Source organism: Diadema setosum, chromosome 3, assembly GCF_964275005.1.
Source record: "Diadema setosum chromosome 3, eeDiaSeto1, whole genome shotgun sequence".
NCBI lineage: Eukaryota > Metazoa > Echinodermata > Echinoidea > Diadematoida > Diadematidae > Diadema > Diadema setosum.
The window spans coordinates 20,439,619-20,463,236 of record NC_092687.1 but is presented as its reverse complement, the minus strand read 5'-3'; the positions used below and the strand labels follow the sequence as shown (position 1 = coordinate 20,463,236).

General features: G+C 37.7%; 1 protein-coding gene across 1 annotated transcript in view; it reads left to right on the top strand.

The window, feature by feature from the left end:
* The window catches only part of LOC140226545 (uncharacterized), a 125,202-nt gene that overhangs the window by 22,872 nt on the left and 78,712 nt on the right, over nt 1-23,618 (top strand). The window contains exons 2-4 of the mRNA XM_072306996.1: nt 3,248-3,384; nt 5,605-5,853; nt 11,419-11,575. Of these exons, the coding sequence (XP_072163097.1) occupies nt 3,300-3,384; nt 5,605-5,853; nt 11,419-11,575 (491 nt within the window). The 5' untranslated portion in view covers nt 3,248-3,299. The remainder of the gene's footprint in view (nt 1-3,247; nt 3,385-5,604; nt 5,854-11,418; nt 11,576-23,618) is intronic.

Here is a 23,618-nt window from a genome sequence, read left to right as displayed (position 1 = left end):
CCTAGTAGTAGTAGTATAGGCCTACTAACGTTAGTAGCAGTGTTCTACTAGAGTACTAGCAAAAATCCTGCACTGAGATGATCTTTGGTGTACTACAATGGTTTGCACCCCTTTCATTTTTTCGTTTTATTTATGATATAAGAAAAAAATAAGGGGGCGCCAGGTGCGCCCCCTCCTGGACCCATCACTGTACAATGCATTGCAATTACTGTAGTCCTCCTACGTGTATTGCCTCATTGGGTCTCTATATAGAGCATTCAATTCAATTCAATTCAATTCAATCATAGTTTATTTCCAATCAACGAAAATCAAAACATAGTACAAAGTATACATGTCATGAAGTGATATTGTTCAAACATTTGCAAAAGATTCATGTAGTAATAGTATACGAGATAAATTATATAACTATATATATACAATAATTAGGAGGAACAATGCATATATACTTCGTGGGCGTGCGGAAAGTAAATTCGATTATGGAAAATAGCATCGTTTGCATAATTGTGAACTGTTTTATATATTTCAAGCTTTTACAAAGATGGTGAGGCAGCATGAGTTGTTTCCTTCACAGATTGATGAAACTATTGAATCCCATAGAGTGAGGTCTGTCAAAATATGATTTCACATTTTAGTCATAATAATTAGGTTTAAAAAAATGAAAACGTATTTACATTATAGAGACAATGTACAGTTAGTGAATATGGGTTAAGATATTGCTTTCAGTGAATTTCTAATGAAATGAGTGAAAATGACGTCAACTATTTTTTGGTAAAGTCTTTGAATTTAAAGTTCTTATAATTATACTCTATCGACAACTTATGATAGTAGTAGTTTTGCTTATGTTTGTAAATTGTCCATGGATTTGTGTGTGTTTCTAATAGTTCATTACAAATTTCTGCGGGCCCACTAAGATCTGGCGTTTCAATGGTCCAACAGAACCAATAGACCTGTTGGTTTCTCTGGGACCAACCACCTACAGGTTTTATGCACCGCCGGCGGAACGTTTTCAAAAGTGGGGGGTGGGGCAACTTCCGGGTTTAATGAACTAACCAAAAAAAAAAAAAAAAAAAAAAGGCCTTCAGCGCAACTTTTGGTGCCACCTCTGGGTTTCTTCAGCTGACAAGCAAAAAAAAAAAAAAAAAAAGAAAAAAAAAGAAAAAAAAAGGAAAAAAACAAAAAAACAAAACAAAACAGAAACAAAACAAAACAAAAAACAAAAAAAACCCAAAGAACAAAACAAAACAAAACAAAAACCCCCAAAAAACAAAACAAAACAAAACAAAAAACCCAAACCAAAAACCAAAACAAAACAAAACAAAACATACCAGTAAACTTACCTCGCTCACACTTCAAGGTCTCTATCTATTTCTTTCTTATGGAACTTACGCACTTCCGGGGTAAAAAAAGGGGAGGGGCCGAAGTGGTGACACCTTATGCATTTCTTTGGTGCAAATGTGTGTGTGTGTGTGTGTGTGGGGGGGGGGGCGGCGAACCCCCGTCTCCCCCCCCCCCCCCCCCCCCCGGTTCCGCAGGCCATAAATGGGGTTTTCGACCCGGGAAAATAGAAATCCATAGTTTGTGAACTTTTATTGACGTGTTCTACTATTGCTGCAACCGCTTAATCCACATGTCTTTGGTTTGTTCGGTTTCATTCCCTTTTAAAGGAGAGTTCTCGTGCGAATAGAAGGTAGAGCCTATGCATTGGCAGTGGACCGTGACAGTGTATGTTCTCCGTTCAAAACTAGTCCGAGCCGTATCTGTTTCTTCATGCCGCCGCTGTCTCTGATCTGATGGTAATTTTGTAAACACTAAACCAAAACAAAACAAGCTGTGGGTAAATTACCCTACACCTCAACACACACACACACACAAAAAAAACAAAAAACAAAAGTGCAGCAAAAATCATTACGGCTCGGAGCCAATCAAAGTGGCTTCATCGTTATTTACATTCCACATACTAAGAATCTGTCTGCAGGATTGGTCGAGAGCTGATCTCGTGATAAAGCGTAGTTTTGCCCAATAAATCACCTGAGAAGAAAAGGGTAAAAAAAAAAGGGAAAAGGGTAAGCACTATTTGGGCACCCGTCCCGCTTCATCATGAATATTCATCAGGCAGTAAGATACTGTACAAGTAAATGGCCAGAACGCTGGATACGTGCCATAGAATGTAAAAACGTATCGCCGGGAAATATAAAAATCTCGAAAAATTGCATCAACGGGGAGTGTTAAAATGTCTCACCGGGAGATGGAAAAAATGTTCAGTTTTGCAGGGAAATGTAAAAACGCTACCAGGAAATGTAAAAATTATGTATTTCCACGGTAATACGGATACATGTAGATGATGGATATTCATGATGACGCGGGACGGGTGCCCAAACAGTGCTTACCGAAGAAAAGTTCGTTACACTCTGTGATGATAGTCATTTTGTTTCGCTGATCTCTTAGTCCACACAGTCCCAACGCGTGATATAACTTACAATTTTGAGTACGCGCGAAATAAAAGTGCGTTGCACTGTGGTCTATCATTCGACCTGTCCCGTTGCATAAAACTTTTTTAGCAACCTTAAAAAATTCAGGTTGGGATTTGCCCAACCTGAATTTTTTAAGGTTGCTAACATAAGAATGTAAAATCCGTTGCATAAAAACTCTGGTTGGGAGCTTCCAACCAGAATTTTGTGATTTCAACCGGAAAAAAATCCGGTTGGAGTTTTATGCAACGGGCCCCTGGATCAAGTGATAGACCACAGTGTAACGCACTTTTATTTCTGTGTCGACCACGCGCGGGGCGCGGAGCAAATTCGTTGTTTTGTCATCTACGCGCATACGTCTAAAGTAAACTACAAACGATACGTAGCCTAAGCCCTGAGAATACCTAAAGACAGCTAAAACGGTATCAGATGTGGAACAAAAAGGGAACATCTAGGACCCTAGATGTGGAATATAAAGCAAATAATCAACTTTCATTTTCAGGCAATGAGACAAACTATCACTTCTTCGGCGATCTGAATGTGTACGCTATCTTTCCTCAGCTGCGCTTCGGAAAGATAGCTACATCCAGATCGCCTCGGAAGTGATAGTTTGTCCCATCACCTTCACCAACGTTGATTATTTGTATAAATTGCGTCTTGACAGAGATATGAATGTCTTCTGGAGACGATGTGTGCATAGCATATAGAGTTACTTCGTGCGTAACAATCTTCTTTCTGGTGTGCACTGATTGTTTGTTTGTTTGTTGTTTTTTTCACAGGTTCGTGCCAGTTACATTTTTCTCGCACTTTATCGATAGAGAAATCGTCAATATGGACCATGCTAGTTTGAGACGCGAGAAGATTTTCTTGATGCCTTTGATCGTGATGTTCCTGTGTGTAACCAGTCAAATAAAAGGTAGGCCTATAAAAAAAAAAATAGAAATCAACCAACCAGTAATGAACAAAGAAAAAAACAAACAACCTAACAAACAAGACAAAACAAAACGAAGCAACAGAATTCAGATGAACCGGAATGGACACGAGATGAGAAACTAGAAATAACGACTTTGCAGCATTTTGTGTATGTGTGTGTGTGTGTGTGTGTGTGTGTGTGTGTGTTTTACCATAAAATCAATAAAGTAATGACTGGAAGACCGACTGTGGCTATGAAATCCTATATCGGGTGGGGGAGGGGGCACGGCATTACAATTAACCTGAATTTTGCTACTTGATTTTTCGTGTAAATATCGATCACAGCTTGTTTGGTTTTTTTTTCTTCTTCTTTTCTCTCTCTCTCGTGTTATATCCGCTTTTTTTTTTTTTTGTAGTTCTTCAGTGGACAGGCAGGTTTTATGCCTGTGGTATTATTGCTTTTGGTCTTTTTCAATAGTCCGAAACTATCACTGCTGTAACCTTCTCAGCACACGTCGGGGGTTGTGAAACGTTTTATGAGAGTATAGGGGCTTGGGTTTTTATGCCTCCGCCACGAAGTGGTGCCGGAGACATTATGTTTTCGGGTTGTCCGTCCGTCCGTCCGTCCTTCCGTCCGTCCGTCCGTAATGAATTTTGTGGACAAGGTAACTATCAAAACCTGTTGAGGTATCCTAATGAAACTTGGCATGTATGTGTATTTAAGGGGTGAAGTTGTGCCTATCAACTTTTGGGTGCACATGCTCAAGGTCAAAGGTCAAAAGGTCAAGGTCAAATACATAAAATTTCACTATTTCCACCATATCTATTGAATGCCTGAAGATATTTTCTTGAAACTTAGTGTATACATGTATTACCCAATTAAGATTCTCTGGTGAAAGTTTGGGTCATGAGGTCAAAGGTCAAAGGTCAAAAGGTCAATTAAAAATATTAAAACTTCTTTTTTTTTTTTCTGCATACCTTGGAAAATTGTTCAAGGTATCTTCATGGAACATAGTATATACATATACTGACTGGAAGTGATTATCTAGAGAATGTAGGGTTCATGGGGTCAAAGGTCAGGGTCAAAGGTCAAGTGCAACACTTCAAAATTTTACTATTTCCCTCCTATCATGCAATGCCAGCAGGGTTATTTTTTTTTTTTTTTACACTTGGTGTATGCATACATGTGTAACCTAATCGAAATTCTCTGGAAAGTTTTTTTTTTTTCTTTTTTTGCCTCAAAGGTCAAAAGGTCAAAGATCAAGTGAAAGTGCTGAACTAACTTTTTCCTCCATATCTCGGAAGTGGCTCAAGTTATCTTGAAACTTAGTACATATTATGCATGTTCTACCTGAAAGTGATTATCTTAAATGAATTTTAGGGTCAAGGGCCAGATGAAAATGGTAACAATTTACTATTCAATTCAGAAATTGCACTTTTTCTCCACACCTGTACCCTGAAAATACTCAATGCCTAAATGTATGAATGGGTCAAAGTTGAGTTAAAGTCCTTAAATCCCTAGATACATGCTCTCCTATTCATCCAATTAAACCTAGGTCAAGGAAGGTGAACATTCAACACATTTGTGACAAACTTGTCATTTCAATATTTTGCCAATTTTGTGAAAATGCAATCACACATTGTCCACATGTACTATCTAGGCCTATTGGGAAAATCATGCATTATGGCGGAGGCATACCAGTCGCCAAAGCGACATTTCTAGTTGTCTTTTGACACGCCAAAAAGGTGCGTGTGTGTGTGTGTGGGGGGGGGGGGGAGGCGCCCCAATGGTTCCGCGGCCCTTGTACTGCAGTACATTTCGCACAGATATACGATTACACACTCACACACACACTCATACACACACATGCACACACACACACGCACAAAATGATTATAATTTCACTGACTGACAATCGTAATCAAGACTTCAGTCAAACACTGACACCTTCAATATGAATTTCACCGATTCCAAATCATATTTCACACTTGCCACTTCAGTCATTCTTTCCCCGCGTGTTCATTTTTTCCCTGTTTCTTGTTTTCTTGTTTTCTTTTTTTTTGTGCATTTCGTTTTCTTCATCGTCTGGTGTTTTCCGTCATCTCTGTCATCCTTATACCCCTCATTAGTTTCCTCGTTTTTCTTTTTCCTTTTCTTTACACCATCCGCGGAACTACTGTAACCTCCATTTCCAATCATTTTTTTTTTCTCAATAACCTCAAGCCATCAACGAAGTCTTCATCTCGGACGCCGCTGAGGGCGCCATTTACATGTCTCATCTCGACTCTGGTGTCCTTGTCACCGACCTGCACTACGAGAAACTGCCTTTCGGGGATCTTCCCGGGGTCGGGGAAATCCATTTCGATCCCGTTGAGGAACAACTGTACTGGACGCAGGACACGGACCCAATATTCATCTTTGCACGCGGCTACCTCAACGGAAGCGACATAACTGTAATACATGATGACTATCGTGAGTAAATGCATTCAACGTACTCTCCGGAAGATTCAGACTTTTACATCTGAAAAACTATAAATTGATTTATAGTACTGGATACAGAGTTTCAGAATTTATAGTGATTGGGACGAGGAATAAAATGTTTTCAAAATCTATGACGAGTTGCAATGAACAAGGATGATGACATTGTAGCCTCACATGCTCACCATAGACATGCATGCGTGGGAGCTCAAGGAAACAGAACAAAAGAAGGCAGCATGCATGAATTATACAAAGGTGAATTTGCGTTAAATTATAAAGCGGTATTGTTGCACATTGCAACATTTCCTAAATATTTGAGCCTCCTATGTCATCATCCTTGTTCAATTTAATTTGTTTAGGTTTTTTTTTTATTTATTTTATTCTTTTTTGAGTATCGGTTTTTCCGATCAAGACATGACGTGAAATTATGAAAATATTCTAAAATTCCCCTTTAACCCTTTGTGTGCTTTGAATGCCAGTTGGCACAGAAAATCCAACAACAGCGTTGTGAACAGTGCAAAGTCCCTGGCACAGAAAGGGTTAAAAGTCACAATGATTTGGTTAGATGCTACCATAGAATGGGCAATCACTAAGCTTTCAGTTGCAGTTTTTGTTATTATAAATACACGTAAGGTAAAACAGCAATGGTGAATAAACAATGCAGAAATATGTTGACAATCTACTGGATATCAAAATCGGTGCACTGCAATTTAGTCGTTGTTGTTAATGGTCTTACTAAAAGCAAACAAGTAAGGTCGTAAATTCGATGAGGTGTACGCGTGTGTGAGTGTGTTGGGGGGGGGGGGGGGCGAGGGGATTTGTTGTTCTCTGTACTGCTGAAAAGAACTAAGTGAGACCAGGGGGGCGTTTCATGAAGGAACTTGTCGGATAAAATGTCCGACAAGTCAATTATATCCGACAAGTTCAGAGAAATCAGCCAATCAGACTAAAGAATTTCTCAAAACTTGTCGGATATAATTGACTTGTCAGATATTTTATCCGACAAGTTCCTTCATGAAATGCCCCCCAGGTGCATTTCATGAAGCATTTTGTCAGACATTTCGTCTGACAAACTGTTAAAAGCTACAGAAATCCTTGCATTTGATTGGCTGGCAGCAAATTTGCCCGACAAAGTTGTCGGACAAAATGCTTCATGAAGTGCCCCCAGAACCCAGGCCTGAAATCAGACAGTGTCCATGTAGCATCGTGATATTTAAAAAATACATTTCAGCATAACTCAATATTAATTATGCTATACATTTATTGTTTGTGGGCTTTACATTTGCATTGAGGCCACACATTTTCCCGGAAATTTTGTGCCATTCAGACTCAATTTTGATGAAGTTATTAAACAATATGTAACAGAGTCCTGTAGCATCGTGACGTGTCCATGTAGCATCGTGATATTTTAAAATTTGGTCCCAAGAGACAAATTTTGGCAAGTAGCTTGACCAAAATTTGATGCAATATGCATATTTACAAGATGTGAATGAGATAGCTGAATATCTCAAATTTCCTGTACACAGTTTTAATTTTAAAAGAAAATTACAAAATGTATCACGATGCTATGCGGTGTCCTTTTTTTTTGTGACATTTGGTGGACACCGCGTAGCATAGTGACACATTGTGTAATTTTCTTGTAAAAGTAAAACTGTGGAAAGGATATTTAGCTATCTGAATAATCTAGTAATTATGCATATACTATATCAAATTTTGGTCAAGCTAATTGCATTAATTTGTCTTTTAGGACCAGATTTTAACTATCACGATGCTACATGGACACGTCACGATGCTACAGGACACCATTACATATCGTTTTAATAACTTCATCAAAATTGAGTCTGAATGGCACAGAATTTCCACGGAAATGTATGGTCTCAATACAAATGTAAAGCCTATAAACAATATATGTATAGCATTTAAATAATTAGTATTGAGTTATGCTAAAATGTCACACTTTCTGCCCCAACTTCACGGGATTAGTGTAATGTATATTTAGGATATTTTGGGGATAACTTCCTGTTCATTAACAACTCAACCTAAATTCCCTTGTTTTTGTAAACTCACCTCAGAATATAACACCAAGATTATTCACTATTAATTTCCTGTCGTTAATTACCCTTGTTTGATGTTTACATCAAGGAGTCATTCAATCACCCTTGTAACAACCCTTCTTTGTCCCTGGTTTAATTACCCAAAGATTATATACACACACCTTGTGAACCACCAGACTCTTTGTCTGCCCCTTATCTTATAACTGTATAATACTTCCTCCACAAAAGAATCCCCCTCTTTTAATTGGTCAAACATCACCCCTTAGGGCAACCCCTTTGGTCACTCTTTTTAGTTATCCCTTTTTGATTGGTTGTCTTACCAAAATTCTCACCCATCACCCATTGAACATGTCCAAGTTTGGTGTTCTTTCCAAGGCCCAAAGGGAGATCATGATTTCGACATCAGAGAGTCAACCTGGACTTGATATTGCTCTCTCTCCTGCATCTTGATACTTCTATATTTTACTCTGATGTACATACTCGTCATTTAACTTGTCATTGAACTTCATCATGATATTTCTGAACGATTGTGAATAAACACTTTGCATCGATGAAATGTACCAAAACTGTACCTGAGCTCCTTCATTTCTGCTTCAAAATAACATTCCAAATGTAACACCACCCGTTACATTACATTAGTAATGATAGATACGGCGCTTTATAGATGTACTTTATCATTTTTGTTATTATTATTGTGACTATGTAGCTCTTCAAAGTTGTATAGACTGCAAAAACTAGTGTTTATATCAATATTGATACCAAAATTGATTTCTATTTGCAACTCGTAAACAACTATAATATCATAACTCAGTATTAATCGACTGCTTATGAAAATCGACTCCAGTTGGGTAGTGAAAAGGGAAGAAAGAAGGGGGAAAAATGAAATCACAATTCATTAAAGGGGACCTCCTGGTGATTTTCAGACTTTTACATTTGAACAACTATAAATTAGTGAAACTGAGTACAGAGTTTCAAAATTTATAGTGTTTGGGATAAGGAATGAGAAAGTTTTCAAAATTTATAACAAATTACAATGAACAAGGATGATGACATGACAGCCTCACCATAAGAATGCGTGAGTTGGGGCTCAAGGAAGTAGAACAAAAGAAGAAGGCATGCATAGATTTTTCACAGGTGAACTTGTTGAGCAAGCGGTATTGTAATGGAATTACACTGCTACATTTCTGAAATATATGAGGCTCTGATGTCATCAAGACTGTTCAGTGTAATTTGTTGAAGATTTTCAATTTATTGGTTTCTCTGCTCAAGGACCACAATAAATTCCTCCAATCTATACATGGAGCTGTTGATTTATGTACTTCATGATGTGAAATTATGAAAATCGTCCGGAATGCCCCTTTAAGTGTCCGTCGTGCGGACGGCACTTGGGAAATCTCACGAAATGCACGCCGTTCGCGATTCCTCACAAATGGCTCTAAATTTCAATTGACACAGAGTTCTCTACTAGGTTATTACTCTCTTTATTTTCCTAAACTCTACTCCTCATTTTACCCACACATGATGAGGCTAAGAACTCTGTTCTGACTATTAAACTCTGATTATGTTTGATGCTAGATAGTCGTGAGAAGACATTTTAAGAATCATTCGACAAAGCGCCGCCACGACTTGCAAAGCTTCTGTCTGTGTTCTAATAAAGTTATATCATAACTATCATATGTTTATAGCCAGCATAACCAACGCATTCTGTTTGAGGGTCATATATGAAATTCCCATTTGCAAACGTCACGAAACATGCATGGTCGAAGAATAATGTCCCCCATCATCATGTATGAAATGCTTCCATTATACACATCCTATGAGTTTTTGAGAAAGGAAATGAAAAACCGACCCCATGCAACTCGACATTGCGATCCCTTTTTCAAATTTAAATTCAAAATCAAATGAATTTTATCGAGAATGACGGCTAAAATTTATTGAGCTTCAGAATGAATTCACTGAAAATGTTTCCTATTGTTTCCTCCTCCACCATGAAGAGTTTTTCCGTTTTATCATTTTGAGGAAAGGTCTGAATTACCTACCTCTGTAATGCCAAATTACAAAGACAATCTAATTCTCAGTAAGTCCCTCGTTAGTGACCATCCTTACAAACTTCACCACGATTTTTTTTTTCACCTCTTACGGCACAGGTTATACATGTACTAGTAATCCAAGCCAATCCTGCTCTCGTTTTTGCGCCACGGACTTCTGACAGTGTGCAGGCCTACAGTGCTATGGGGTTTTCTGCAATAATCGATATTCAAAGCATACAACGTTTCCAACCACCAATTTCTAGAAGTCACAATTCCGTGGTTCAGTTTTATAATCTGTTAATTGAGATATTCTACACTTTTGATTGGAATAAATTATATATATATATTTATATATATATAAATAAGGGAAGGTGATCTGATTTTGGTGTGTTTTTGTCTGTTTGTTTGTTTGTTTGTTTTGTTTATTAATTATCTCGGCAGTAGAATTCCAGAAGCCTGTTATTCGCTAAAGTCTGGGTGTTAAAGTCAGATTTTGGGCCTAACCGTGTTTTACCATCTGCCCGATGTTTTTTGATGGTTTTGCCCAATTTCGAAGTTGCTGAAAATGGCCGCCAAAATCTGAAATTCAAACATATTCATTTATAAAGGGTGAAAAATTGGACACAAAAAATGAGTTTTATCGCATTTCCAGGTTGCTAAATCCGAATCTGGATAATGCAACTGTATACACATATTGCATTCTTGAGGATTTTGATATAGTCAAGACGGCCGCCTTGAATGGAAATCCCATGTTATTTTCTTGGAAAAGTGAAAAATGTGAAAAAAATTGGTATTCTTTCCCTATTTTGAAGGTGGTGAATCCGAATCTGGATAAAAGAACTCTTGCATCCCAGTCGTTTTTGAGATATCCAAAATGGCCGCCAAAAATTGAGATTATAATATTAAGTATTTCCGTATAAATTTTACAAAATTGAGAATAATGTGATGGTTTTACCCTGTTTCGAGGGTGCTGAATCCGAATCTGGTTGATGCAACTCCTGTATCAGTGAGTAATTTTTCATACCAAAGATGGCCACCAAAAACGTAAATACCAATTTAAATATGTCCTTATAGATAGTGAATTAATCAATAAAAAAAAAATATATGGTTTTACCCTATTTCGAGGATGCTGAATCCTAGTCTGGTTGATGCCATTCATGAATTCCTGAAAATTTTGAAGTGTCAAAAATTCTTTTATATATTTATCTATTTTTGCCGCCATCTTAGATGTTTCAAAGACCTCAATGACTCTGACTCGTTTTCATATCAGCTGGTGATGAGATCGGAAATTTCTTTCTGACTCGTTCAAATTCAATGAATTCTCAAGCTATTCTGTCTCAATGTAAAATTAGTTTGAACTATCTAAATTCATTGAATCTCCACAAACAATTTCAAAAATCCCAATTTCATGAATTCTAGATGATAATCTTTGCAGCAAATTACCACAAGGCTTAAATCGTTCTTCTCTCTGACAGAGATCACGACATTCACTCTCGACACGCGTAAACGGCTGGTGTATTGGGTCGAGCACAATACCACGGACTTATACCGATCTGCGCTGGATCCCAACGCCCCGAGGATCACTGTGAAGCAGATATCTTACCAGATTTTCGCTCTTGACTTGAATATAGAGTGAGTGTTGAAACTATACTGCATACGCCATGCATTCAGCAGGTTTTTTTATTTTCGTGAATTTTACAACACGCAAAAAGAATAACTTTATCCCGACGTGGATGCAACATGCATGCTTAGGTCTCCTGCATTTCTGCTTCCATTATACAGTATACCACAATCACAAATTCAACCACTCAGCGGCAGAATTGTCGGGAAGTTCCGATTTGAAAGAGAGAGAGAGAGAGGACTCCCTAAATATAATATGGTGTATGTACGTCCTCTCGTCGCAAGTCTCATGTGGATTTGTAGTCATGGGCATCGTAGAATTGTATGTTCATACCAAAAGTTAAGAGCAAGTTTAACATTCAGCATGGCCAAAAAAATCGTCATAAAATATGATGTCTTTGATTGTAATTGAAAAAAAAAACAAAAAAAAAAAAACGGAACCTGTGTAGATTTTTGCAACTCGGTATGGGAGGACGCACGATGCCTTAAAGGCATAATGTACCATTTGCAGATAAAACAAAAACCCAGCATTAGTGCTTTAAAATAGTCCCAAAATGTGAGTTTGGGTAGAAGCAACCACTGCACAAATTTGAATCCTCATAATCAGTGTTAAGTATTGCTAAATATACGAAATGTGAACAATAGTAATAATAGAAATGCTGCCAGACTAAATCGTCTACAGTTATGATTTAATGAGAACAATAGTGATATCTCCTTATATTCTAGGCTTTATCGCAAAAACTGAAATGGTAGGATGTTTTGTGATACAACAAACCTATACATATGCATCAAATGTGATCTCTTGAACATTTGTAAAATAACTGCTCCCAAAGGTTATTTAGGACCTTTAACAATATACGCTATATAGTCTCTTCTAACTTGCATCGTTGTCATTTAATTTTCATTTCATTCATTGTTTCCATATCCATATAATACAAAATAATTGCAAAGTAGCATAATCGATTTGTACAAGAATAGAATTGTCATGAAGTTAATTCAAATGCAAACATTATATTTCAAAAGTATAATACATGTACAGCTGCATCTACAAACACACACCATACACGTGATTCATAATTTGACCATTATTAACTCATCATAAGTTGAAATAACTTCTTCGTGGGAAAAAGTGTTGAATACAACATTACTTGGCAATCTATCTAAGGAATCACTGAAAAAAAACTTATATTTTGTCTTGAATATTCAGTGAAAATTAAGTTGCATAAATCCATGCGTGACATTGTTTAATTCATAATTCACCGTACTAATCAATTGGTGGCATGGTGAGAACAAAAAAGATTGAAGTCATCCGCAAACAATGAATATGAGAGTTTATCTGAAGACCTATGAAAAATCATAAATATAAACTATGAATAGCAATGAGCCTGGCAAACTTCCTTATGGAACGTCACATTCATTTTTTTTTTTCCCCCCCGTTGGGGAATCCAAACCGTTAACATGTGCATATTGAGATCCCTTAGATAAGTAACTAGTGAACGTGAACCATTGCAAGGCTTTTTCACGTATGCCATAATGGGATAATTCGGAGAGAACTATGTCGTGATTAATCTCATCAATCGCCTTATTAAGTCCAGGAAGATGTCTATTGTATGGAAACATGTATCGAGTGCATCCGTAACCTTCTCAACGAAGGTAAATTAGGCGTGTGTAGTATTGGGATTTTCTCTCAATCCAAATTGTGAAATTGTAAATGTATTACTGATTAAAAAAATCGGGCTCGGGTATGTGGAATTCTTTCAAAAATTTTAGCAATCGAAATTAATAAAGATATAGGTAGGTCTGTGATTAATAACATAGTTCTTCTCGCTTTCTTTTATATAGGAATAGAGGTGGGCTATAGAGGGTCAATTCTAGGTCACATTTTCAGAACATGCTCATCACACCTTAGTTTGATGATTTTGTGCCTACTGACACCATTTTCGAAAAAAAGAATGAAAAAAAAAGCGAAATCCAGGGTGTCCCGGCCGAAATCATAAAAAATCCAAGATGGCCGCCGTTTTGGCTTAAAAAAAGATATTTTTGACTATAATTCAGCTAATTTTTGCTTTATTGTGATGGGTTTGGTGTCTAACCCCATGTTTTAGAGGTCAAGGAAATGGATTATAAAGATAGTTTTAGTGTAAAGCCTAATCTTCCACATGATACTAACCTTTTTTCCCTTATTTAGGGTTAAACTTCCCTTCTCCTTTACCCCTACCCCAACCGCCATTTTGTGCACTTTTGTCTGCAATTTTTTTTTTCAAGTCATGTTAACTACCATACTCTTAATAACATTTCTAGTTATCAATCTGGTGTTTTCTACCAACGATACAGCAAGAAATGTACAAATAATTTACAAATTACATTATACATGTTTGTGTCATGCACATACCAGTATGTGGCTGGTGCATTCAGTATGCATGGCATTTTAAACTGTGAAGCCAGTGCTTCAACTGTATGTGCTTTGTAGTGCTAATTAACATTTGGTCATTAGACCTGTAGTGTACATTTTTACTGTAGATGCACAAATTTGATTGTAAAATGACTTGAATAAGCCTTCTATGATTCAGATGCCATTTGTCCAGCACAGAGGTAATGCTTGGACTGGATGATGTATCCCATGAGCCAATTACATTACATGGAAGAATCTGCATCAGCAGTGCTGTCTGTACATCAGCTTGCTTTGGCCATTACCAGTGCTGATGCTGATTTGTCCCTTTTGATTTTTTCCATGTACTCGATTTCATATGCCTCATGCTTCAGGTCTCAACACATACCAAGGTACCAGTTTCATGCACCTTTGTAATCCCATATCACAATGCAGAATTCAGTGATGCCCAGTTCACTATCAACAGTTTCTTCAAGGTTGGAATGGGCAGCTGGTTTTGTGATGCCATTGGTTCAAGGGATGGTACAGTATTGGTGGAGATGAGAATTGGGCTTTTAACTTTTTGCGAGATACCAAGAAAACACTTATGATATAGTACAGAGCATACCATTTTAAGAGGAATTCAAAGTTTATTTGATATAAATCGGGTTTGGAACGACTGAAACATCCAAAAACAAAGTAAAACAAAGCGATCGTGATAAAGTGTGGGTCCCACACTTTATTGGAATCACTCTTTTTTGGATATCTCAGCCATTTCAAAACCAATTTTCATCAAATAAACGTTGAATTCCTCATAGAATTACATGCTCTTTCATATTTCATGAGAGGTTTCTCATTATCTCACCAAAAAATGTTAGAAACCTGAAATTAGGTCTCAACCAAAACTATACTATCCCTTTCACTTTAGATTAAATGCATTCACCATTGAACAGTAGGCAGCTCAGGGGCAGTGATGGAGATTATTAGACTCTCCTCTAGTCTATAGGAGACCTAGAGGAGTCAAGTTCACCTTCATTTCCACCTCAGAGATTTGGTATGAGCACACAATAATCTTGATGGGATTTGATGAGTCTGTGGTATGACAACTCTCTACATAAAATACATTGTAGCTTTGAGTTTGGTGGGATCTTGAGTATCCAGGCATTTTTTGAGCTCATCAACATTTGTTATGGGCTTCCCCATGTTTTACATTCCTGTAACAGACAGCCTATGCACATACTCTAACTGATTGTTGTGCTTGGACCACATTTTGGAATTGGAAAAGAGAACTGGAAATAAAGTCAAAAGGCATTAATTACCTCAGCTTTGAATAGGCACTTTCAGTCACAGAGAGTGAGGGGTGCTGTTCGTTATTCCGAAGATTCGCTATTCCGAAGGGTCGTTATTAAGAAGGGTCGTTAATCCGAAACACACAGATTCCCTTTACCTAGAGGTTCGTTGATCAGAAAATGAAAAGAGGTTCGTTAATCCGAACATTTGTGGCGTTATTCCGAAGGTTCGTTATTCCGAAGATTCGTTAATCCGAAACTGATATTCGGAACAATGAACATTCGGAATAACGAATCTTCGGACTAAAGAGGCTTCGGAATAACGAACCTTCGGAATAACGAGCTGTAACCGAGAGTGAGATGGTGATTACCATGATGCTAAGGAACATACATTGTACATAGCATTTGCTTGTCATAGAATTAATTGAATTACCCAAATTATATCAGATTTCCCATCAAACCTGAGGACTCTATTGCTTTGTGGAAGTACTGCAATTATTATACATAGTAGGGAAAAGCATGCATGAGAAATAAAGGACCAAGTGGTGATAGTGAAACACCAAAACTAGGCTAAGAGAGGAAAGATGACTGACTTATGGTAAAAATACATTCTTAATTCTAAGCAAAACGGCAGATAAAATGTACACCATCCAGTCAAAACATCATCTTTGTGCTGCACAATTGGTATAAATTCATACATGCTTATTCAAGTCATTTTACAAATTTGTTCACCTACAGTAGAACTGTAAACTGTACACTTTGACTATTGTTAAGTTCTTATGACCAAATGTTAATTGGCACTATAAGGCAGATACAGTATAAGCACTGGTTCCATAGTTACTATGCATTCTGAATGCACCAGCCACATTCCACTATCGGCATGACACTTGTGTATAATGCAAGTTATTTGTATATTTCTTGCTGTATCGTCAGTAGAAAACAGCAAATTGATAGCTAGAACTTGTTATTAAGAGTATGGTAGTTAACATGATATGTAAAAAATACAGTGCAAAAAATGGCAGTTGGGGTAGGGGTAAAGGACAAGGAAAATTTAACCGTAAATATGGGAAAAAAGGTTTTACACTGTTAATAAATAATTCATTGAGCGCAGAAACTATGTCTATATATTCTACTGCGCTTCAAGAGCTCTTAAATTATCATTATAACCCACTTCCTTGACCCCTAAAACATGGGGTTAGACACCAAAATCATCACAGTAAACCCCAAAACAGCCGAGTTATAGCCAAAAATGTCTTTTTAAAGCCGAAACGGCGGCCATCTTGGATTTCTTACCGTTTCGGCCGGGGCACCCTGGATTTCGCATTTTTTTTCGTTCTTTTTTTTTTTTCAAAAATGGTGTCAGTAGGCAAAAAGTCATCAAACTATTAAAGGTGTGATGAGCATGTTTTGAAAATGTCACCCTCCATAGCCCACCTCTAATAAGAATAACTTTAGCAATCCTCATATTGTCTGGTACAAGTCCAGTCGTGAGGGATATATTAATAATGTGTACTAAGGGATCTATTATTTGAAGAATTATATTTTTCAACAAATAATTTTCAATTCAATCACAAAATTGGCTTTTCGCTTCTTTCGAATTCCTTCAATATTACATGTATGGGGTCCTAAAGTGTAGTTTAGGATTGAATATGTCTCAAAAATCATGAAACACTTCATTAGATGGAGGGACATTTTCTGATTTTTTTTTTTCTCCACCAGTGAAAAGAAATAAAAAATTTCATCCATGCTAGCGGGTGCATTCCTTAAGGCGATACCCTATCGTATTTCTAAAATACTAGACACATAAGATATATATATTTTGAAAATTATTTTCCAAGTATTTTGATATGATTTATATAATAGTCATGTGGTTGACACAAAATTGTATCTTTTGTATCCACAATAAGCGTATTTTTAGAGGTCACATATGTTTGTCTGTCTATAGTTTTGTCAGTTGGGTTGCATCTATACTCATAGAACAAAATTTGTTCTCTAACACGATCAGTTGACAGAAAAAAAGATAATAACTTGCTTTTTTTCTGTCAATTGATCATGTTAGAGACTGGGTTATCTACGGGAGTCTTAGAGTTCTTTTGTAACTATGTTTCCTGCTACAGAACGGAAAATAATCATCAATTTTAGAAGTAATAATTTTCGTGAAATAATCGTTAGACAAATTAAGATAGGTACTAATTATGTACAAAAGACAAATACATTATATATCTTTTAAGCTATTTTGCAAAGTGGTAAGATTATTTGATGTAATCTTACGGCGTTTCTGATAATCATTTTGCTTGGGAATTGACCTAATTGAGACTTTGGTAAATGCAGGATAATAATCACAGATGTCTGAAAGGACAATACCAGACTCAGGAAGCGGCAGAATATTGAGAAAAAAATAATAAGTAATAAAAAAAAGTGTCTATTTAGTGGGCGATCGACCAGTTTTATGGGAAGGCTTAGAAATTATCGGTAAAGCATAATTTCACACGAAGTACATAACATTTGTGCATCCTGTGCTGATTAAAAAAAAAATGATATCTGTATAGGCCTATTTTTTTTTTTTTTTTTTAGGGGGGGGGGGTTTAGGAGAGAGAGAGAGAGAGACTGAAAGATGGAACTTTATTACGTCTAATTAAATTAATTTCCTTATGCTAGTACGTTGCACTACTGCCACCAATCCATATGGTAATCAACTGAATGTAATGAATACTTGTTTAAAATTTGAATGTGCGTGATCTACAGTCTCAAGCTGGAAAAAAAAAAAAAAAAACCGCTAACTGCAACCACTACATTGTACTTCAGCTTGAAAAAAAGAAAAGTAAACCTGTAGCGGGGCATATTATTTGCTATTCACAGTAAGCAGCGTATCCAGTAAACCATAATGTGTACGCTATTATTCAAAATATACACAGTTAGGGCAATACTTATGTGGTATAATAGGAAATGAATTTTCCAGTATTATATACATTACAACTTCGTCAGTACATTGGAACTTTCCATCTAGATCGATCTGTATCTGATTGCTATACATTAGATAGACAGTTTGTGAAAAACTGGTCTTCATGCGCCAGTACTTACCAGTACTAGTGCAATGTGCTAACATGCGTCCGTGTGTAGAACATACTTTATTTCTTCACAAATCAAAGTATGTAATAAACAATCCTAGGTTATTACCTGCCCACTGTATATATATATATATATATATATATACGTTATATGTTAATCTTGGAATTTCCCACGTGTTGGACTTCGAATGTTGATATAATTTTAAGAAGAATGAGTCTCAAATACGCCATCTCTAGATCCAACAAGAAGGTTTTTATTCACAAAAACCTTGCTCACTGTGATTGCCCTAGTATACACTCAGTATACACTGCACCCGAAGCGGGTCGAAAATTTTGTGAATAAAAATCTTCTTGTTGGATCTACAGTTGGCGTATTTGAGGCTCATTCTTCTAATAATTATGTATATATATATATATATATATATATATATATATAGTATATATTATTTTACTTCTGGAGTCTCCGAAAGAGACTACATTGAGAGACCCGTTTTGCGCACGCGCAGTCATATCGTTTTTATCATTTCAATTTTTTCATTTCAATTTACTTTCATATTTCTCACATATATCACAATATAAAGTAAATTGATACGAAATCTATACAGAACATAATTCGAAATAGAACTCCACCGGAATGTTCAAAAGTTTGTCTTGGTACATGTATACACAAGGTCTGTATACATGCGAGTTAAACTGAGATTATAATGCGAAAAATATGATGGGGCCTGCGTAAAAGCAAGCTTGTATAGAGCCGCAGGTCCCGTGGTAAAATCAGATTGGGGAAGCATAAGTACAGATATTTTTAGACCATACTATAATTGGGGGATCCGATTAAAACGAACAAGATCAAATCAAATGTTGCTATATAAAATACAGAATAAAACACTGAAAGGTCACATGTTGCAACTATAACCTACTACAAGTAAGGACATTGAGAGAACAAAGACTGAGATTGTAAGGATTTAAGTGGGTGTGGAGGTATAGATGATGACGTAACAGTTTGGCATAAATACATAAATGGAAGGTGGGCTAAAAGAATTTTGTCGTGAATATAAAATATACACACAAGGACAATGGAGCTCAGGTGTCAAATTCCAGCGGGGTCCTAAACCATGCAGGCCGTGTGACCATGGTAACAGACAGCTGCCACGCGCAAGAATTCCAACAATCGAGTGTAACAATAAAAACTTAGAGAGCGCAACAGGCAGACTGATCGAAGAATAATAATGTACATGGTTAGGATCCCGTCGGACTACTACTAGAAGATAAATAAGATAGACAAGGGAGGAAATACTGAGCAACATGTACTATACAATATGCATGCCGTAGCTGCTCAAAAGATATTGTTTTAATGTTCGTTTGAATGAGGTTAAAGTGGTGCAGCTTGTAAGTTCCGTAGGGAGTTCATTCCAGTACTTAGGTCCAGTGAACATGATAGTTTTTTTTTTTTTTTTTTTCGCAAAAATTGCTCGGGTACGTGGAAAGTGATACGCATAACGTTGGCGGGTTGGATAATCATGAACTGTATAGTTTCTTGTGAACATTTTGGAAAATGCATCTGGTAATTGGCCAGTTGAGAATTTAAACATAAACAGGCAAACGTTGTAAGAAAATAACTCAGGAATTTTCAAAATTTTATTGCTCATAAAAAGTTAATTCGTATGCGATAAATATCCAGCGTGGTTTACAATTCTAATAGCGCGTTTTTGCACAATAAATAACAAATCGATAAGATTTTTAGAAGCATTTCCCCACGCCAGAATCCCATAATTAAGATAGGGAGATATCAAAGTTGAATATATACTCTGTAGAATATTACATGGAAAATAATAACTAAGTTTGTTTAGAACCCCTGTATTTCTAGCAATAATTCTACTTAAATAACCAACATGGGTTCTCCAAGATAAATCACTATCAATGTAAAGACCCAAAAATTTTGTACTGTTGACCTGTGACAAATCAATGTTGTTGATCTTGACAGAAATAGGTACTACAGTTTTTTCAATGTTTAAGGAAAGTTTGTTTGCAAAAATCCAAGATTGAACAGAAACAAGTTCTTCATTTATTATGTTTATAAGTTCATCAGGATTTGGATGAGAAAAGAACAAATTTGTATCGTCTGCAAAACAAACGAAGGAAAGGATCTTAGATGAGTTTTGAATATCGTTGATATACAAAATAAAAAGAAGTGGATCTAACAGGGAACCCTGAGGAACCCCGCAAGAAATTAACTTAGGTTTGGAATCGTGACCGTGGATACTTACAAATTGTTTTATATTTGTCAGATAATCAGAAAACCATTCTAGCGCCTTACCCCGAATTCCGTAATGATTTAATTTATAAAGTAAAATATCATGATCTATTGTATCAAACGCCTTTGAAAAATCAAGAAAAACACCAACAGTATGAGATACATCATCTATAGCATGAGCTATCTTTTCAATAAACTTGAGTAATGCGTGAGTTGTACTATGTTTTTTGCGAAATCCAAATTGAGAATCAGTAAATATTTTTGACTGAAGAAGAAAATTAAGGGTACGTTTATACACAAGTCTTTCGAGTATCTTTGAAAAGGAAGTTAAAAGGGAAATAGGACGATAATTATTAACAAAATCTTTTCGCCCTTTTTTAAAAATGGGAACAACTCTGGCTACTTTCATTTTACAAGGAACTTTACCACTAGATAAGGATTGATTCAAAATAAAAGTAAGGGGTGAAATTATTTCATGAATCACGTTTTTTACCAAAAAATTTGTGATTCCATCGTATCCCGAACTTTTTTTGTTATTTAATCTATCAACAATCTTTATTATTTCATCTTCAACAATCGGTACAAAAAATAAAGATGCCACATTCCTATTATCCATAAAAGAGTGAAATTCCTGGTGCGCTGAAGGGATTTTGCCAGCCAGATTTGGGCCAATGTGTACAAAGTAATCATTAAAAACTTCAACTATGTCTATGGGGTCGTCAATACGAGCATCATCCTCTTGAATATAACTAGGAGCATTATTGTCAGTATTACATTTCAACGCCTGATTTATCACCCTCCACGTACCCTTCACATCATATTTGCATTTATCGAATTGATTCATGAAATACATCCGTTTGGCTAACCGTAATGAAGAGGTAAGGATATTACGATACCGAGTATATCGGGACTTATTCATAACAGTGGGTACTTTACGATATTTACGAAACAGTTTATTTTTCTTATTAATGGATTTTAAAAGTGATTTAGTAACTCATGGCTGCCGAGGTACTTTTTTATGCTTTGATTTAAAACATTTCTACGCACGTGTACTGTATTTGGAAGTAATTTCCCTATCGTAGTCGAATTATCCGTCTTTTATCGCGTTTTCGCGGCATAAACGGTCCTGGAAACCAGTAGTTAGTGGAATTTAAATTTTCACAGTCTTCCTAGATCGTGCTACGATCTTATTTGCGGTGCTTTACTTAGCAAGGCGGCAAGCACAGCTCTTTCTGTTTCATTCCACGAAAGTCACGCGGTGGCTAAATATCGTGATGGAGGCATAGCAGCTGCATCATCCGGCTGAGCCCGGCTCAGCGGAAACCATTAACGTTTGCGAAGAACGTTCCTCTCCGACAGACAAAAAACACAAGCCCAAAAAGAAATCCGCAAAGTCGGATACTTGTTCCGGTACTAACATGGCGGGTAAAGCGCCGCAATCTGCCGTCATAAAGCGGGGCCCAAAGATGGCCGATAAGTCCTCGGATGTTCAGGACAGACTTACGAAGCTGGAAAGTCTCCTCAGCAAAGTAGTCGACGCGCTGCCCATTGTAAGCTCCACGCCGAAACCGGCATCGCGCCATTTTGTGGCGTACGATGAGGCGCAGAGCGCCGCGGGGCGTGTGAAGTTCCTATGGAAACAGATTTTCAACAGTGCGGGGAGCCGCACGCGCGTGACAAGGGAGAAAAGGCCAACAGGGAAGAAGGCGATTTTGCGCGATCGATCAGACGCGGCAGACGTCATACAAGAAGTTCCCGTTCTCGCAGCAAAATTTGCTAAGCCGGGTGATATGGGGCAACCGGTAGACGAAGACATAGCCAGCTCTAGTACTTACCTCATCAGCCACCCGCTAGAAGAAAAAGTGCTGGAAGAGACGGCGTCTAAGTACCCAGCCCCGAGCAACTGCATTTACCTCGCTACACCGAAGGTGAACGGCCCGATCCGGGATAACCTACCGCAACTCACAAGCAGTAGAGATGCTAAAGGCCGTGTCACACCTTTCCGGGCAAGCTAACCGGTCTTGTTGCGAGGAGAGATTTTCCGCATGCAGGAAAATTTTCCGCGGGCGGACAAGAATGTTTGCGAGTTTCGCACCTGTTTCTTACCTACTAGACACGTACTACTTACCTTCTGCTTGCGTGTATTCCGTGTGACCAACGTGAGAGCTTTGAAACCGATCCGTTTTCTGTTACGAGCGACTTACAGGTGCTGAGATGTAGCTGCGTTGGAGTTGCCTGGGAGGTGCTGCTGGTAAGGGTCTCATACTGGTGTTCTGCGTGTACCTCTGCGAGCGAACCCCCACGACTCACTCGGAACAAGTTTTGAGCATGCTCAAGGCCTTGTCATACCACATCTGGGGAAGTTTGGCGGCTTGACTTGCGGGGAAACGAATTTGCTACCCGGAGCTCTCCGTAGTTGGTTCGCACCTGACAGGACCTAGCGCGTATCTCGCCTGTAGTTGCCCGGAGGTGCGCATGCAAGTCCGATTTAACCGCAGCCAAGTTTTGAGTATGACCAAATGTTTTTTTTTTTTTTTTTTTTTTTTTTTTCCGGGTGAGTCGCGGGAATGCCCGGAGAGGTCCACGCAGAACGCCAGTAGGAGGCCCTAGCGGCGGCACCTCGCAGGCAACTCCCACGCAGGTACTTCGCAGTCCCGTATGCAGCCAAGATAATGACATTCTGTGAGACTTCGGCCATTCCTTCAGAGGAATTCCTTCGCTGAGTTGTCAGCCCCCATGCGACTGGTACAAAGGTCACACAGTATACTCGCAAGTAGAATTTAAGTAGAACGCGTCCAGCAAGTAAGATACATGCACTGACTCGCTCAAATCCTTTTCCGCCCTCAGGAATGTCCGGCATGCTGGAAAATCCGTACACTCAACAAGCCCGCGTAACTTGCCTGGAAAGGTGTGACAGGGCCTAAACATAGTTGCGGGTAAAAAGATTAACGTGCACACCTCCGGGCGACTACGGATGAGATACGTGCTAGGTACTGTCATGTGCGGGTCATCAGCGGGGACCTCCGGGTAGTAAAAATTGTTCTTCGCAAGTCGTACGCAAAGCTTGTCCGGAAAGGTG